General features: G+C 35.5%; 1 protein-coding gene across 11 annotated transcripts in view; it reads right to left on the bottom strand.

Annotated features, from left to right (window-relative positions):
* MCPH1 (microcephalin 1) overlaps positions 1 to 20,037 on the bottom strand; it is a 73,204-nt gene that overhangs the window by 52,344 nt on the left and 823 nt on the right. For all 11 annotated transcript variants that reach the window (XR_007902865.1, XR_007902866.1, XR_007902867.1 and 8 more), the window contains exons 2-7: positions 18,379 to 18,470; positions 15,918 to 16,036; positions 11,721 to 11,805; positions 11,098 to 11,218; positions 10,664 to 10,804; positions 7,246 to 8,244 (exon numbers count right to left, since the gene is read on the bottom strand). Coding sequence is in view for 6 of the 11 variants with exons in the window: in XM_051778101.1 (XP_051634061.1) it covers positions 7,246 to 8,244; positions 10,664 to 10,804; positions 11,098 to 11,218; positions 11,721 to 11,805; positions 15,918 to 16,036; positions 18,379 to 18,470 (1,557 nt within the window). In the remaining 5 variants the exon portion in view is untranslated. The remainder of the gene's footprint in view (positions 1 to 7,245; positions 8,245 to 10,663; positions 10,805 to 11,097; positions 11,219 to 11,720; positions 11,806 to 15,917; positions 16,037 to 18,378; positions 18,471 to 20,037) is intronic.

Below are 20,037 nucleotides of genomic sequence, written 5' to 3'. Positions count from 1 at the left end.
ATTTAATTCAATGGAGTCTACTTTAGAACATTTGTTAATTTTTCATTTCAAAGAAATGTATGAAACCAGTTCAAAACATTTAATTAGTGATTAAAGAAGCCTAAATTCAGCTCTTGCCAAATAGGTTTCTTTGATTACTTTTGGAAAATACTGAAGAGTACTCTCCATATTTACAAGCCTGAATGCATACATAACTAAAAATCATTTGTTTTTCCTCTGTCAGCTATTTAAACTCTTAGTCCTTGAGGTGGTAGAAAAACAACAAATTATAATCCATTACTGATTACTAATTTTAAAATTATAGCCTTTAAACTAGTCAAAATTTATTATAGTAATTTTTGTGTAATACAATAAACCTGATTTTCAGGTGCAATTTTTCATTTAAATCCAATATTTAAATACAAAGTGTCATGTAATAAAGGGAGAACCAATTAATTATGTTAATTTTATTTAGTATTGCATTGAGGCCCATCATTTTCAATCACTGAGCAAGACTGATGGCAAGTAGGAGGAAAAAACCTTGCCACTAAAGAAAAAAAAAGAAATTTACCTCTTTTTTTAATGAAAATTTACCTATTTTTTACCTCTGTTTTGTGAAAAACAGACCTTTTAAACATATATTTTCAATCTTAAAAAAATCTACAAACTACACGACTGCATAGGATGTCAGGAGATCATCTACTCCACTGCTTTACCCCAGGCAGTCTCTGGTAATTTCCAAATATCCTTTAAGTCATTTCAGGTACCGTAATACCTGAAATTTATTTTTTTTTTTTTTGAGGGGTGGTTTGGGGGATGACAGTGAAAAGTGGTGCAATATTCCTTTTGCCACTCTTGACCTGAATGCTCATGCTCCACAGCTCTTGTTCCACAGCTCTTGTCCCGCTTGGGATTAAAGTCTCAAGACCTGTATTCTTGGACCACTTTCCAGGTAGGGTTCACTCCCATAGGCTCATCATATTTATAGGAAGGCAGGAAGAGGGAATAATGTCCCTCATCTCTGATTATTAGCTCAGGGATCTTAGGCATTACATAAATAAGGACTATTCTTTGCAATCTAGTTCTTACTAGTTCCTGACTATCAGGAGTTCTCAAGCCCTTTCCAGATTTTCCCTTCTGTAGGTCTCAAGCTTTGGTGTTGTCTGTTTTTCCCTGATTGCTTCTTTTTAAAGCAGTTACTCAGGCATAAGTAAAGAGTTTTCATCTTTAGTAGTTTTTCCTAGGGTGCTTCAGATAAAGTTGACAGAACTTTCTGAAACAATTCCATTCACTGTTATCCTTAAATTAAGTTGAAATATGCAGGTAACTCATGCCATTGTGGTCCATTAGATCTCCTAAATGCTCTTCTAAAACATCACTCAGTGATGGGTACCAAAATTAACAGCTCTCTGAGGTATTATAACAAATTAGAGTGATTTTACTTTACAATTTAAGTTTCTACTCATTCATGATAATTTTATCACCAGTGAGAAGTTTTGAACCAGAATATGATCTTCAAAATTGTATTTGATATTTCCATTGAGTTAAAAAGCAATGATTAGGCACAATGAGCTAGTTTTGTTCAATCAAATAAATCATGTCTATCTAATAAAAATTTTATCTATAATGTTCTACTTAAAAACTATTGTACTGAAGTGTTACTTAAATTAAGCTATGTTGTATCTACTATTTTGTACTTATCTACAGTTATTTATCCCAGTTATGAAGAAATTAAGTCTGAATTTGTCACCATTAGTAATCCTTCAGGTACATATGCACAGAATATTTAACAACTTTTTTTTTTATTATTATTATTATTATTGTTGGAGATATTAATCCAGCATGGGCAAATACCAAGTTTTTACTACAGAGAACACAATTTCTTCAAGTCTTCTGAAAACTTATGTGATCCTCATGTTCTCAAAGAGACCCTGTTAATGGTTTAGAACAATTTTATGTAGTTTTTAGGTGCTCTAGGACAAGTGTCATCAGGTTTTGTAAACTTGACTAGATCAAAATAATCCTCAGTCCTCTATACTTGTCCTTTTCTATTTTAATTATTAATTACAATCAAATTTTTTGTGAAGATAAATAAAACAAGGAATCCAAGAAGAGTTTTCTTCTTCATGCCTCAATTGTCTTGCAAAAAGACATAATAAAATGTCAATAGAAGACATCATACAATATTTTTTAGTGAGCTTGTCTTTTTCCAAAACTGAAAAAACCAAAAGGCACATCAAGTCTAAGGAAGTTTTCATGTGTGTGCTTTTAAAGACATAAACAGTATTTTGGCAGCATTAAGCCTCATAGCACCTAGAAACTCCGGTAAAACTCATTCACCTAAATTAAATGTAATGATTTCTTGCACCAAATAACAGAATGATATTTCAGATTTCCCATTTTAACACTTAACTACATTAATTACACTACAATGGGTCTTAGTTTATGTCTTTTGGCCAATTAAGATAATATTTGCCTCCCACATTCACCATAAATATCTAAAATTCACTCAGCTAAGCCTTAAGTTTATTTTTAAGACTGGAAATAATGCTAAGTCTGAATTCAAGTTTCTAAATTATTTTAGTATAATAAAATCTTAAATGAGCATACTCTTGCATTCCTTGCCCATTATTATTTCAGCTTGCAGATTAAGTCACATAACTTGGACTGAACTGAAAGAAGTAGCCATATTTATGTCTCTGTTGCTCAGCAGAACTGGGCAGCCTTGAACGGACCCTACAAAGGAGCTTGCTGCCACATAAGCATTAGGGTTCAAAAAGTTAGTTTCAGATTACCCAGCATATTACACTTCTACTTTAAAATCAAATGTTCCAAATAGGAAAGGAAACTTATAAAATCTTCTTGTCATTAAAGACACCGGGGAAAAGTGCTACTGACATAAAATTGTAACCAAAAAAATGGGCAAGAAAAATGTTTGGTATTTAAAATATATAAAAATATAATAAAATTTTATATGACTCCTAATTGTATATATTACTCCTAACTGTGTATACATATATATATATCTGATGAGTGAAAATAATTCTTTGGCTTGTAAAAATATTTTACTGCATTTACCAGCTTTAAAATAATGTACAATATACAGAAAAACAAACAATTTACTATTTATTTACTAATAGGGACAAGAGTCAACTTGCATTTAATAAAAAAAAAGGAAATACTTAACCTGTATTTAATAAAAATCAATTATTCCAGCATACAGAGTCACAGTAGAAAGTTTAAAACAAGAATTTCATTTTTTTCCACAAAACTTGCATTATTAAGGAAAATACAACTGTTCTTTCATTATTGACTCCTTCCATTTTGAAGTGAGCTCATTTGAGCTGTCAAACTCGAGTTTCTACTTGACTGCACAACAGATGTATGAAGCTGAATATATTATATTTGGGAAAATGGCCACCACTGATAAATCACAAATACTATTAAAATCACTAGAAACACAAATTGAGACTTACAGACGTTCCTAACAAAAAGGATAAAAAGTATACATTAGATAACTTTTGTTTGCTGAATACTGTTCCTTTTTTTCTCCTCCAAAATCTCTTATTTTAAACAACTTGTCCAGCATGACAATAAAAGCATGACATGCTAGAATATAGATCATAATTTAATCACTAGAATTTAAAATTTGGAATTAACTGACATATCTAAGTTTAAATGTAGCAAATAAGTCTGACAGAGTTCAAGAAGTGCTTGGACAATGCTTTCAAGGCACATTGTGTATTCTTGGGGCTGTCCTTTGCAGGGCCAGGAGTTGGACTTCAATGATCCTTGTGGGTCCTTTCCAACTCATTCTGTGATTTTTCTCCTTCCGTATTTGTTTCCATGATTGTTAAATGAAAAATTGACTGTTCTTTGACATTAGGAAATACATAGTTTAGGAAGTCTTCTAGCACATTGTCCCATGGTAAAAATACACATACAGTATGTTCATATATATTTTAGAATCATAGAATGGGTTGGAAGGGACCTTAAAGATCACCTAGTTTCAACTCCCCTGCAATAGGGGACACTTCCGTAGATGTGGTTACTTAGAGCTCCATCCAACCTGGCCTTGAACACTTCCAGAGATGAGTAGTCCACACCTTCTCTGGGCAACCTGTTCCAGTGCCTCATCACTCTCACAGTAAAGAATTTCTTCCTAATATCTAAGCTAAACCTACTATCTTTCAGATAAAGACCACTCCCCCTTGTTCTATCACTACATGCCCCCTTAAGGTATTGGAAGGTGCTCTAAGGTCCCCCCAGAGCTCCTCTTCTCCAGGTTGAACATCCCCAGCTCTCTCAGCCTGTCATCATAGAAGTGCTCCAACCATCTGATCATCTTTGGGGCCCCCTCTGGACTCATTCCAACAGATCAACATGTTCTTGTGCTGGGGCTCCAGAGCTGGATGCAGCACTCCAGGTGGGGTATCACAAGAGCAGAGCAGACAGGGAGAATCACCTCCCTTGACCTGCTGGTCACGCTTTTGATGCAGCCCAGGACGTGGTTGGCCTCTTGGGCTGCAAGTGCACATTGCCGAGGCTTACTGAGCTTTTTGTCCAAACACCCCCAGGTCCTTCTCCCCAGGACTGGTCTCAATCCATTCACCACCCAGTCTCTACTTGTGATTGGGATTGTCCTGACACACATGCAGGACCTTGCACTTGTCCTTGTTGAATTTCATGAAGTTTGCACAGGCTCACCTCTCAAGCCTGTCAAGGCCTCTCTGGATGGCAACCCTTCTTTCCAGCATTGTCAATCACACAGCTCGGTGTCATCAGCAAACTTGCTAAGGATGCACTTGATCTCACTGCCCATATCACAGACAGATGTTGCACAGCACCAGTCCCAATACCCACCCCTGAGGAATGCCACTTGTCACTGATTCCCACTTGGACATAGAGAAACCGTTGACTGCAACTCTTAAAAGTGTGACCATCCAGCCCATTTTTTATCCACTGAGTGATTCATCCAACAAATCCACATCTCTCCAGTTTAGAGACAAGGATGTCATACAGGACAGTGTCAAATGCTTTGCACAAGTCCAGGTAGATGACATCTGTTGCTCTTCCCTCAGCCACCACTGCTGTAACCCCATTGTAGAAGACTACCAAATTTGTCAGGTGTGATTTGTCTTCAGTGAAGCTATGCTGGTTGCCACCAATCACCTCCTTATTTTCCATGTGCCTTAGCATTGTTTCCAGGAAGAGCTGCTCCATGATTTTGCCAGACACTGATGTAAGACTGACTGGCCTGTAGTTCTTGAGTCTTCCTTATTTCCCTTTTTAAAAACGGGTGTTATGTTTCCCCTTTTCCAGTCAGTGGGAACTTCACAGGACTGTCATGCCTTCTCAAATATGATGGATAGTGGCTTAGACACTTCCTTGGCCAGTTTCCTTAGGATCCATGAATGTATCTTGTCAGGTCTCGTGGACTTGTGCATGGGAACTTTCACATTCCTTAAATGGTGTCAAACCCAGAGCAGGTGGTTCTTCATTCTCCCAATCCCTGCTTTCACCTGCTGCAACTTGGGCAGTGTGGCCAAAGCACTTGATGGTGAAGTCTGAGGCAAAAGAACTGGAATAAGTCAGCATTCTCCATGTCCTGGATAAACAGGACATGGAGACAGTCCTTGGCCAGATTTACTTCTGCCCATGCTTTAGCTTTCCTAACCAGATCCCTGGCTCTTTAGACAATTTCTCACAGGCTACCTTTTCCTGCTTCCGTTCTCTGTAAACTACCTATTTGTATTTAAGTTTGTCCAGGAGTTCCTTGTTCATCTATGCAAGCCTCCTGGCATTTTTCCATGACTTCCCCTTTGTAGGGATGCATTATTCTTCAGATTGGAGGAGACAATCCTTGAATATTATCCAGTTCTCTTTGGTCCCTCTTCCCTCAAGGGCCCTAGCCCACAGTACTCTACCAAACAGATCCCTGAAGAGGCCAAAGTCTGCTGACCTCAAGTCCAGAGTGGTGAGCTTGCTGTGTGCCCTCCTCACTGCCCCAAGGATCCTGAATTCCATCATTTCATAGTCACTGCAGCCAAGGCTGGCCTTGAGCTTCACATTCCCCACCAGCCCTTCCCTGTTGGTGAGGACAAGGTCCAGCATGGCACCTCTCCTTGTCGGCTCCTCTATCACTTGGAGAAGTAAGCTGTCATTTATGGGTGTACATTTATATCACACCTGCATCCACTGATTTTTAAACTGTGCTGTAATGATGCACTTCAGGTATTAAAATACAGATGTAGTGAACCCAAAATAGCAGATCACAGTTCAGCAACTAATTACATATATTGGGCAGTCACCGCTCAACATTTCAACTGGATTTCATAACTCTGACATCAACTTCGTTGAGCCCTTTAAGTTAATAATTAATTTCATATAATTCATTGATGAACTGCTACAGAATTTTCTAAGAAAAACAAGCTACTAAAATATACAATTATAATTACAAATATTCAACTCCATGGGAAGTTTGACAAACAGAGCTCAAAATATCATAATTGGAAAATGACTACCCCAATACAAGTTAGGACCATTTTGCAGGGAACTTCCTGAGATTCAATATTTTATTATACATTTTCATTGAAGTACCTTAAGCTAAACTAACTCGAAAATGCTTAAATATAAAAAATATTCTTAAAATTATTATTAAAGACAAAGATCAATTCATATAAAAAAGTCATGGTTGAAGAAGATGCTTACATTGCAACTCGTGTCTTATTCCATCTTCACCTCTGAACAAGTTAGAAATTGCTAACTCAAGTATTTTTTCCACCATAGATTTTATGCTCCTATTTGCAATTTTAGTAGAAATTTTTACTTGTGAAATAAAAATAGTTTGAACAAGGCAACCTATGATGAGGAGCTACTTTACAAGAGCACCATAACATTTAAAAGAGAAAGACCTTGGTGTCTTAAACAGATTTTGAATAGCAGCAGAAATTTTTCAAAATACCGAACATTAAGAGAAAAGAAGGCTCAACATTACTTTTGTTATATATAGTAAACAGTTTTCTATCTCTTATGACTTCTTTGTATTTTTAATGTATGGGAAAACAAATAGGTGTTCTTTTAGATCCTATGCGCTCATTTATTTTACTCAGAAATAAAGTCAGTACTGCAGCATTTTTCTTCTTTTGGTGTGTTTCTGAAATATTTTCCCTTTTGGAATGTTGGTATATTTTGCAATTTAGTTGCATGAGTATATCTAATGCAGTATGATATCTTTTGATTTTCCAGCTCTAGGTAGTAACTTACCAGTAGTATGAGCACAGTAATTCACATTGTTTCTGTAGGACTTTCCATGAGCATGCTGAGGCAGCCTATTCACATCACCAGAATCTAGAGCCTCTGCAGTGCCACCTGATACATTTAATGGCATGTTTCCGGGAAGTTTAGCTGGTTCAAATTTTTTCTTTACTGGAAAATCATGCACTGAAATAGACTTTTTCCTGTGTTTCTTGGTAGTATTATGTGGTTTAGAGAAACTCACATGACAGAAGTCCCTGCTGGTAAAAGAGTCTTTGCAACAAACTTCAGGACGACTCTGTGATTCATCTGGCACTCTTATCTGTACCTGATTTTCATTTAAATTAGATGATGAAAAGAAGTCTTCATAAGAAGCCTCTTCAGTACAATACGACTTGCTATATGTAGTAACTGTTTGCAAGAGCCCTTTAGACCCTGATGCACTCAGTTCTGAGGTAAACAACTTCAAATTAGGTAATGGTTGTAGTTTCTTCCTCTTCTTGACTTCAAGAATACTATCATTTTTGTCAACAGGGAAGCTTTTATCCAGTGAACACATATTTAAGTCTTCACTTTTCATAGGTGAATGAGAGAGACTGTCAATCAAAGAAGGAACAGTATTTAGCTGCACTGATTCTTTGGAAGGAGTAATATGATCAAAGTGCCCGAGAAGAGAACTGTCATCTGCAATTGAAGTAGTCTTGCTCTTTTCATTCTTCTGATTTTTCTTTGGAAACTTTGGTTGTTTCTTTTCTAAAGACAATTTGTGATCCAAAGTGTGCTGTATAATCTGTTTCTTTGTTAAACTACTTCTGATATGTCGTTTTGGTGTTAAACTTTTTCGCTCATTGCCCTGTGATGAAGAATTCACTGATGCACTTGTGGATACAAGACTATCAGTCCAAGTATCACAGGAGTGTTCTACTATCTCTGTTTTCCGTCTCTTTAATTTCTCAGTTCCCCAAAGATAATCATAACTTGAGTTCAAGCAGTCTTCGATTTGTTCTCCTGCAGAACACAGAAAGTGTTGATATAAAATTATCGAACAAAACAGAAAGAGTATCAATTTCTCAGTAAAACATATAAGGAATTACTGAACCAAAAAAAGGATTTAGCCGCTTCTCTGGATATTATATAGCAAGTCATCAAAAACTAAACAGAAAATGGATTAGAAACAAAGCACATTCTACGTTGACAAGAACCTACGACAGCATTAGCTATCACATCTCCTTACCTGGTCATTAAGCACCCATTAGTCCTGTTCTGCTTTCTTGAAACAAAGTAACAGAGGAACTCACTTTCACTCTTGTATTTGTGGAGAAAACCAGCAAGATTTTACTGAAAAAGCTTGCTAGAGTAATACTGGAAACTCATTAACCATTTTTGCTACCACAGCGTTAGCACCACCTTGTAGCTTTTGCAGTCAAGAAATTAAATACGACATCATAGTATCATACCACATACCTCGACACAATGTACTAAAAATAATTAGAGTGGAAAAATGTATAATTTCTTGTAGCAATGTTCAAGAAATTATTTTGTGTGAGGTGGTACACAATATATTCATAACTCTTAAGAAGAAATTCCTCTGAAACAAGATAATACCTCTGATTATTCAGAATACATTTTTAAAAATCCTGTTGTTCTACAATCTGATAATTGCAATAGATGCTTCTGCTTAAACAAATGTTGAGTTCAAAGCTTCAGCAATATTTCTGCAAGCGCTCCTGTGGATTTTAGGGGAAGTCTTGATGTTATTTGCTTAAAAGTATAGATAATATTTTTAAACATATGGTGTAGCTAACTACACTAAGAAAAATGAAATATATGGAAAAGAAAGGATCAGACTTTCAACTGACAGTTGAAGAGGTCTTAAATTCAGTCCTCAAATAAAACTGGCTTCTTGAAGTTTTTAACCATTATTAATCCATATATCTCATATATCTCTCAAGCACAAACAAAAGGGCCACTGTCACAAAGCATCAGAGATGGAAGCTACACTGAATGCTGTCACAGGATGTGGAGTGATTCTTAATGTAAAATTACATTGTGCAGTTGTAATGTTGAATGGACTTACTCAAGGTAAAGCTCTCAAACTGCAATGTTCTACCTCATCAACACGAAACTAATCGACAGAAATAAAAGAAGTTTGCTGGCACAGTTATGCTACTGCCAGTATTAAGCTATCACTTTTCACTAACATTGCACAAAGACGTACCAAGCTGTTTCAGGCAATGGGATAACACCCCTATTCTCAGCTAAGCCAACATGACAGAACTCCTGTGTGATGTCAACAAAATATAGCACTTCAGAAAAGCACAAGGTACAGTTTACTGTTGGGGGAGAAAAGATAGCAGGCAAACTTCTCAAGCAGCCCTCCTTATGAATTCGAAAGGCTGTCTTCTCCTTGCATTTCCTTGCATCAAACACCAGCATCTGACTTGAGCTTTTTGCTCATGTGACTGACAGAAGACATAATGTCTGAAATACATACCCATTGCATACATGATCAATACTGTTAAGATGCCTACTGATGTAGCTCAACAGACTTCACAATAATCTCTCTTACATCCTGTCAATATGCTAAAACACGGGAACAAACCCCTAACTTTATGAGGATAACTTTATGAGGGTCTTACCTTTCTAACAAATTATTTTAATTCATCTGCAACCATAAAATATTTAAAAGGCCAATTTATTTTTACTCTTGTTATATCTATCTTCAAACCTGACTACTTAAGCTAGAAAACACATTAGGCATCCTTTCGAATTCAAGTCTTCAATAGAAAATTTGGAAGACATTTCAGTTCTTGCAATTAGCATCAAAGCCTTGGTATAGTAGAAATGCTTTTCAATATGTTTGAAGGTTTACCTAAAACTCAAAGAGAAAATAAATATGAGCCACGCTAAATTACACTGAAGTTTAATTTTTCATCCATGTATCACTTTATCCTTACTTATATCTTTACTTTCCTCTCACAATTATTTTTCAAATAAGAAACTCACAGTCTACTTGACACAGACATCTTAAAACTTCAAATACTACAGATTTCTCCCACCAAAAGATGTTCCACATTCAACAGTTTTTACAACTCGCAAAACCTAATGATTTAGACCTTAATATTTTCTCAGTAAGATAATGCAAGCACTAAAAAACATTTGAAAACTGCAATCTAGATTTAATTCACCTGGATTGGCATTTTGAAATCAACTACATTTATTCAATTAGGCTATTCAAATTTATTTAATTTATAAATGCTGTTGTTCAGTACCTACTCAAAACCTGGGAAGAAGGGAAGACATGCAATCAAGTAAGAGATAAAAAAAAATTCTGAAGGTGAGAACATGACAAGTGTGTAAAAAAGTCAGCAATAAAAACAGTAGCCAACTGTGCCTGTTCATAGATAAGTAAAATTTAACTTCTTACCAGTAGGAGAAAGATTTCCTCTTTTTCTCTTCATATCCTTCATTCCTCTTTCAATTGCATTGCATTGATCTTTCATCTTATTAACAGGGCTGTATATAAGTGAACCATTGTCTTCAAAGAGTAAAACTGGTACATCCGTTTCTACACAAAGAAATTGTATTTATATATTAATATTTAAATGCTATAACAACTTCAGATGAAGTTTCATTTTTCTTTCGAAAAAAATTAACAAAAAATAGTTTCCTTATATCTAACATCATTACAGATGCCTTAACACCACAGACTTGCAAAGAACTCTGAAAAAAGTCAACTTCATTTCTCATGGCGAGATGCATAAAACTAAAAAAAAAAAAACCAACAAAAAACAAAACCCCATCAAGTGCTTTAAAGAAATAACTTCAGATAGTTGAATGTTAGTTGAAAATAGTTCTTACCAGCATTAATTGTTGTCTTTTGCACAGCTAAATCTTTAGCCATCTGGTCCAGTCTTCTCTGAAGCTTTCTATCATTTTCTGGAGTTTTTTCAACAAAATCTTTTGGTTGCATACATTTGTGCTACAAGACACACAAAACTATTAGTTACATAGTATAAAACTGCCAGAAGTAACTATACTTCCTATTAGCCTATCTCTTCATCACAGTATTTATTATTGGTGTTTATGCTACTTATCTTGAGAGTCACAGATAATTGTAGACATTTTTGAAAGTGAACTTTAATATGAAGTAGGAAAGAACCTAACAGATCTTTATTGTTTGCAGCAAAGCTAAAGCTTTAAAGGTATTTTTTTTAAAATAGAGTTTGTTGCAACTCAATGAAACATCTTCATTTTTTATTCACCAATACAAAAACTGTATTTTAGTATACTTTCTTCAGGTAAGATGCCACATGATCACACCAACAGCCTATCTTTAAAATCCTATTTAGATGGATAAGTACAGTTTACAGAATGTTCTGAAAATAAACAGCTCAAATGCCTGAGGTCAGAAAGTTAAGTTCAAACTTTAAAGCTTACTGTTCTAGGTCTATTTAAAAAAACATAAAAAAAAAATCACATACTTTTTTGATCAGTAGTGGAAATCCTTCACTAGTGTTCAGTGGAGGAAATAAGGACTCATCAACACGTACTCCAGTTTCTTGACACCTGTACAACAAATTAGAGCAGGTTTGCTGAGGTTTTCTTCTCTTAGTTTTGTTTGTTTGTTTTTAAGAATGAGAACCTTTACTGCAAAAAAAGCCATCTGAGCCCTGTAATAATGTAACACCAATCCTTCCTAAGTGTGTAACTTTAAGGTAACTACTGTAATGCTAAAAAATCACCCGAATCTATACCTTACATGCCAGATACGTGATACAGTTTTTTGTGCTAATGATGCCCTCTAAATTGCTGTTCTGAAACTGAAAGATTCCCGCTCATGTTATTTTGCACACATTCCAAAGTTGTGGCTGAAGTCCTTCCTGCAGCCACCAGTGTGGCTCTACTGACACCTAGTGATGAAACTGCTAGAAAGTCTGTGGCTGTACAATTATAATCTAATCCTCAGTTACTCAATTCTGAACAAAGAAAAAAGCCAAACTACTATGTGCATTTGTCAAACAAACTGAATTTAGAATTCTCTGGAGCATCAAAAAGAGATATTCAAAACGGTGAACTTTTGTGACTGTTAATGAATTCTGGATAATAATCAGCATAGATGCAGACGACATGAAAAATTACACTAATTCAGAGATTTCGCTGATTCAGAGATGCTAAACAAGAAAATTTGGCCACTAAATATATTATAAGAATTTTTGCATACAATTCTGAATGTAAATGATTTATCATTTATTGGTGAGACGAGGTAGAGTTTCACAATCATGGGTTCGATATGGAAGTATTAAGTGTTCCTAATTTGGACACAGATTGTAGCAATTCTGTCTTTTATAGGGTTCTTTTTGGTTTTGGGTTTTGATTTTTTTAGGTTGCTCACTGTATTTGTGTTGAAGATGCAAAAAGATTTTTCTCAGTGATCCCAAAGTTGTCACTCATTTTGCATTAAACTTAAAATTTGTTTGCACAATAGCAAATCCAAGATTTTGTTCACTGTTTTTAATATGAGATGTATCGACCATTCTTAGAAAGGAGACAAAAGAAAAGGAAACTAAACAACTTTTTTAAAATTAAAAATACCTTTACTCTAGAGTTACAAATTTTTTTAAACTTCAATTGCCTATGTTCCACAGAATTCTTGTTTAGACATGGTCAGATACAACACTGTATTTACGTTTTGATAAACATTTAATTGCTTCAGCAATTTTCTAAACCCATGTAAATCTTTGCTGACTATGTTTCTGCATCAAGGAGTTCCGTTGAAAATCATCATTTACTGTTTTCTCTGAATCTGGATCCAGGCGTATGCATGTGATGCTTTCCCATTCTTCTATTGGAAAGGAAAATATACATTCATTTCATATTCAGCCTCTCTATATGAACATTTGTATTCACAAGAGTCTCCCTCCTCCACTCCCATTTCTTTTCCTGACTGAAGCATTATTGTCTCTTCTATCACATCTTATAAGAAAACTTCAGTAATGCTAATTGCCATCTCTGCTAACATTACAAATGAAACCACAATAAAATGCTGTCATTCCATTACATGAAGTTTTATGTTCTGTTTAATATGATTTTTGACTACTGCTGAAGTGACAATGTTATGGAAATGTTTACTGCAAGTCCCAAAATGTGATATTCATCTTCTCTCTGATATGCTTAAGAGGACTTATGCTTTAAATAGTCTCCTTGACACTAGGAAGAATTTTATTCCCTTTACTGTCTTAGCTTCTTAACAGAACTACTTCCACTTCAAGCAGATTCCCTTTTGAATTTAAGCACTGCCACAGAAGTTCTTGGGTTTGGTGTTCCAGTACGAACATATATTTTATACTGTGGCCATACTTACAAAAATTACTTAAATATTTGAAGAACCGTCCACAAACCAATTAAGACCAAACAATAACTAAGATATTTGGTTTGCATTGCACTCCCATAGGAGTCACCCAACCCCCAGTCTACACTAGACAGTTGACACTTACTATTACATTTCCTGAAATGATGTTTCACAGCATTTCTGATCATTCTGAGAATGTTCCCCTTGCTATTGAACGGAGCAGCTGGTTAAACCATCCATCTTTTTTAGCAATGGTAAAACTTCAACTCATAGGAACTCTGCATTATTTGCTTACACAGTTGTCAGGTTTAAACTAAGTTTCCATCCACACAGGACAACTATTTTCCTGGCACACACTCTTTACATTTTCCCAGGGTTCAACAGACTGTCTTCTGCCTATCAATGTCTCAGACACTGATATACAAGGCATATAATTTAAAGTCAGGCACTCCAGTTTCCTCATCTTATTACAAAAAAAAAATTTGAATGCCAGCACAGACTGATTTAATTTTGTACTGCCTGTGCCTCATTTGCATAATCCTATGACTAGTAAGAATATTTATTACTATCTCTTATGTAAGCTTCTACCACTCCTGACCTATACTTTGCTCAAGGATATGATATTCCCATAAATTCTGCCTACAGTATGCACCAATCTAAGTTGTATGTTCTTCTGTTCTTCTTTTGGCATTTACTTTAAACTAAAAGGCAGAAGAAAAAGATTACAGAGAAGTTCAATCATAATTCACAGCTTGGGTTCTCCTCTGCAACAAAATACCTCTATTTCAGGGAGTCCCCCAGTTCCAACAAACTTCATCTTCTAAGCCATATACCAAGACCTTGCCTTGGTCTGAATATGATACTAGGAACACTTAAAAAATACCAGGAAGATGCTAGCCTTCTCCTTCCTACCAAATAGCTTAAGTTTTCCCTCCAGATCCTTTTTCTTGTTTTTTCCCTTTGTTGCTGGTATAGAGCAAAAGTTTCTTGAGGATTTTACTCCTGGATTTCAAAGCTCCTTGATGTCTCCTACAGTGTTACATATCTGGTTGTCTCTATGTCTCAACTTTCTATAGTGTTCATCCACTCAATGCCTTCCAGCATTGCAGAGAAGATTCTTGTGGTGGAGCTGCTATTATGGAGACAGTATTTCTGTATGACACGTCCAAGACTCTCCCCTGTAAGGCACTCTCATTCTTTTTCCATGGCTGATGCTACTCACCTGCACTTTTTTGAGATTCTTTTTACTATAGCACATCCAAGTCCTAGGGAAATACGTTCACATAAATACAATTTTGCTTCACCTGCATTTTTGGGAACTTAAAATATTTTTTCCTTGGTGTTAAAGCTGGATTGTGTGTCTGTAACTTCTATATCTGATATCCTTAAAAAAAAAAAAGAAAAACTCCTGCTTCTACAGAAATTTCTTTTTATGCTAATGGCCTTGCATCACAAGTTTTCTGGTTGTATTGGCCTATAATTAAGTGGTTGAAGAGATCAGATTTGCCCCCCCTTTCTTAAAAAAACATATAACCCCAAACTTTTTGCACTATGACTGCTATCTCTGTGCATATTATAATTGGTATAGGTAAGGTTCTCTTTACTTGACTTATATTCCAATTTTCATCATCACATCGATTTATTGATTGGAATGTTTGAATATAACACATGCATATTCATAAACTGTGTTTTGACACTTCATCTGAAATCTAAGTTAGGTCTCACAAGCACTTTGTAAACTCAAGAGAGGCAGTTCTGGACTAGTGAATTCTCATTGATCGGCTGCATAGCCAAATTTTTTTAAAACTTTTTTTAATAAATTTAACTTTTTCCATATGGTAGAAGAGAATCTTCAAGTAGTGCTGTTCTGAACTTGACAAATGTCTTAAAAGCCAGACTACATATGGATCTTTTTCTTTCTTGCTAGGATATATTCTTTCTACAGAAGTACAGAAATAGTAAAATGCCCTTGATGAAATGCACTTTTTCATATGAAAATGGAAGAATTCTATTCAACATAAATACCTGGCCCTCACTGCCTATGCATGCCATCTGAACGTAAGGAGTAGAACACCGAATAGTTAACAAATGTACTTTGAAACTACTTCAACACATTCATTTTTTAAGAGTTAACATTTTACCTTTTTATGTAAGTAACATGCTTTATAATAGGAATAATATCATAGGAAAGTTACAATTAACTCATGGATTTATCACTATTTCAAGTACATTAATAAAACAGGTTCTGTACTGAAGTTTTTCAATAAAACAATACTAGAATCCATTATCTCTGAGAAAGGCCACATTCATCATAACCATGAGTACTCACTTTTCCACCCAAAGTACAGAAACTGTTTTTACACCCATCTTCTGTGCTTTTTTCCATGTAGTCAAACGTCCATCCTTGAAGACTACATGGGTCACGTGTTTGTTCAAAGTTTTTGAGACCTGCAGAAGTACACAGAGAGCTCACCTGTAAATCTGATAATAGGAAAATGCTAATGAAACTAGCTACTGTAGTCTATTTTAGTGTATAAACCATTAGCATAAAAACTTATTCAAAACATTATGTCAAAAACTCTTTTGATCTTTCCCATCTTTGCAAAAATCCTCAAACAATCAAAACTCAAGCCTCATTTTTCAAGCCAATGCAGGCTAGAGGGCTAGAGTACCCTTTTGTTTTCAAACTTCTTTTCTCTAGGTTACTAATTCCAGCTCCCTCCTCTAGCTGTATCACTTACTTATGTAGTGCAACATAATTTCTTATGCAACAGCCAGTATAGAAAGCAGATGCCACTATCTAAAGAAATAGCAAATTATATCTTTTATTCGGCAAATAACTCAGGCTTAAAGAGTATAGCTAATCTCACTCTTTAAATCAATTCTCATCAATAAAGATCGCTGTTAGTTTTGAGGGAAGGCTAAAGGTGCCACTAAAAAAAAATAATTATATCTGAATGCTTTAAAAAGTGAGAAATACAGAAAATTAAAGTCAGGACACAGTTATATTCCACATCTGATCAAATTGTCAATTATCAGCTTCTACTGACAACTAAGTGATAATGTTTTCAGTTCTAGATATTCCATTCTTCACAGTCAAAATTTCCTTTGTGGAGACTAAACACCCTACACAGAACTGCTTGATCAGTTGTGACTGTTGACATGGTGAGATCAATACAACCCCTTTTTTACAGCAGCAGCACCTTCTCAGCACAGCCAAATGTTGCTCTCTCAGCTGTTGCTCTCTCAGCTGCACCACTATACTTGGCTCTCAGCATGCTGTGTCTGTATTTAGCTTTAAGAAAACTATTCAGCTTTGCAAAAAATTTCTGGTGGCAAGCTGATTTATGACTTCTTAGCAGACAAAATCCCATGACTTTTAAGTATCTAGGTATATGGGACAGATGAATCTCTCTTGGAATTAGTTATGACTCCAGATACAATTGCTTACTCACTTTTGCCAGTATCCAGCTGACAGCTCATGTCCTAAGGAGACAGATGCTTGATATAGCTTTGTCTCCAAATTATGGAGGAACACCATCTTATACATCCCTCTCACCCCTCCCACCTCCTCCCTTACCCCAGACGTCTTCTGCAGCTCAGCTGAACTTACCTGGAGATGTCTGAATCAACAATCTAGTGAAAAACTAATACAGAATTTAATTTCCTGACACAATGAGCCAAGCCAGTCTACTATCATGTGCTCAGTCAATAAAAGGGAAGTGTCTGGAATAGTGAAGGGGCATGACCACCCCTTTTCAGTCACAGGGATCTGCTAAATAGGCTCATCCACATCATCTGCTTGCACCTTCCACCATATTTGGCTACTTCAATCAATCTGAAGAATTTTGAAGCCCTATGCTTTTGTCATATTTTCTGTGAGAAAAATCTATCATCAGAATTGAATTACAAAGATCTGATAGTACAGCACAAAATAACAAGAAATATTTGTTACTTGAGTTATTTATTGAGAGTTGCGTTTGCTTTTATAATAAAACCAGTTATCCTACTGTTCTGTCACACTCTCTCAACTTATTTCATACAGAGAGGACTGAGGGAGATCAGCAAGCTTTCTTAATTACAGCAAGATATATCTACACATGCCCACTTAAAGAGCACTGGGAGTTCACACAAATGTTTTTTAGAGCATGATGTGGGCTGTAAAAATCTCCATTAATCAGTGATAATGTGAAAGAAGGGAAGATGTGAGTCTGACTTTGGTCTCTGGCTGAAATTTTACAGCTGGCAATTAAACATCTTTTGCACCTAACAAGTCAACTATATTTGGTATGGAAAAAATCATTTTGACATAGATTGAGTCTCTTAGATGTATTTTTACTAGCACTTTCTGGAACTGAAGAACATTTGTGGGAGAGAGAATGCAAGAGTAAAATGTCATGGTACTTGACACAATATTTTACTAAGAGCAGCTGCCTACAAGTTAAAGAAAACAAAACCACCTAAGGTACATACTTGCAAACCACAGGCTTTCAACACTTTGATTTGTTTTGCCCACAGTACATGGCAAGCCCAATACTTTACAAGAAATGCAGGCTATCACATTAATATGCAAAGAGGTTTCTAGATGTAGAGAGGCCTTAAATGCATTTCCCATCTGTCAGAGCAAGAATTTCACAGCATGTTGGTCTGCTCTCGGGTCTGTGATTTTCTTTCCTTCCTGCCCTCTAAAAACTCATACTAAAAAGGAATATACACGACAGGCAGAACAAGCAAGCTAGTGCGTAATTAAGAGCTTTCCTATTCTATTTATTTCAAAATAGTCTCCTTACTTTGGCTCCCATATCAAGAAGTTGCTGTTCAAAGGTTTTTGAGTAATTTTCTGTTCTGTTAGATGACCAAACTTCTACAAATGCAGAAACACCTGGATAAGAAGAGAGAAAGCAAAAAACAACTAATAAAGTATATAATATGGTAAAACTGGTTAGGCTGCCTTTCTAATAAAATTTTGTCTTTATATATATTGTATTCACTTGCAAATATACATTTTAGTAAACTGAGTATCAGCTTTTAGCAGCAGAAAGTTTTTGTAAGTCTATTTATGTCCCTTAAATTAGTTGTAATTAAGCTAACTTAGAAGTCCAACACTAGTTAAACAACGTTTCACTTCACCTATTTAAAACACACTACCAGATTAACAAGCAATGTGTTATCTTTACATGACTGCTTACCCTTATCATTATTTAATCACTGCTAACTTCAGGTTAATCAAAAATTTGAAGACAAGTTGATGTAACACAAGTTACAGAACAAAATGAAATAACTACAATAGAATTATTCCTTCCCCAAACTCCCAGAAAACTCTACAGAAATATTACTTAACAGTTTCCCATTGACTTGAAGTTTCACTTTATTTATATCCAACCACCTCAAATTAGGTACATATAACAGGGGCTAATAAAATTTCATGTCAGCTGCCTTATATAACTTTAGGTATTCACATTTAAGTAGCTTCCTTTATCAAGCAGTTCAACGAACTCCTCAAGGAATGAAATCAGCCTTGGTTGACAAGGTCTTTAAACAACCAAACAAAGTCTTTAAAAAAATCAATACAGAAGTACTGACATGGAGGGATAAGCAAATAAAACTCATAACAATCCCTTCATTAATTTTAATTTCATTTCAGGATGGGCACTAAAGTAAAACTACAGTTCCACTGGCCATGCCACTTTTCTGTTTTGATTGATGAATCAGGAAAGTTCCAGAAACTAGAGGCATATCAGTTCACCAAAAACAACTTTATACAACCACAGGCCAGACAACTCTCAGAACTGATGAAATAAATTGAGAGTTTCAATTTAGAAGGGTCATCCTTCGCAAGTATTGTTTAATTGTCTTAGTTACGACACATGCCTTGCTGATTAACTATTAAGTAGTGCTGCCTGTCTTCTTTCTAAATGAAAACTAGAACAATGGTCCAACAGTAGAAGTACTTCTATAGATTAACATAGTTTTATAACTGCTAGAAATACTTTTGACATACAAGAGAAATATGGAACATAAACCACTTCCTTATTCAGTCCACTGGGAAAAATCTTATTACCAGTACTGTGACTTCATATACACGGGAACTTAAATCTACTCCAGTGCACCAGCTGGGTTCGTTCTACTACTAGACCGGGGCAGCATTTGACAAGAGTTGCTTTTTTCCCTTGATTCTTTTATTGTGAGAAACACTGCACTTGCATTTGAAGAGACACTATCTTCCTCTTACAGGAAATATATTAGAACCTTCATAGTTATAATTCTCCTAGAAAAACAAATTGGAACATTTCAGTAAAGGCCACACTAGGAATTTAGAGGGATGCTACTTCAAAGCTCCATGCACCTGCAGGAGGATCAAAGGTATATTTCATGATAATTAGTCAATTTTAGGTAATCAAATATACTCCAAGCCCTTTGTAGTTTTTGTATAGTTGATGGAAAGAAAA

This window comes from Manacus candei, unplaced genomic scaffold (assembly GCF_025592945.1).
Source record: "Manacus candei isolate 608988 ecotype Guabito, Panama unplaced genomic scaffold, ASM2559294v1 h1tg000011l, whole genome shotgun sequence".
Lineage (NCBI taxonomy): Eukaryota > Metazoa > Chordata > Aves > Passeriformes > Pipridae > Manacus > Manacus candei.
The sequence above is the reverse complement of the archived record's forward strand: the minus strand, read 5'-3'. Positions and strand labels throughout refer to the sequence as shown.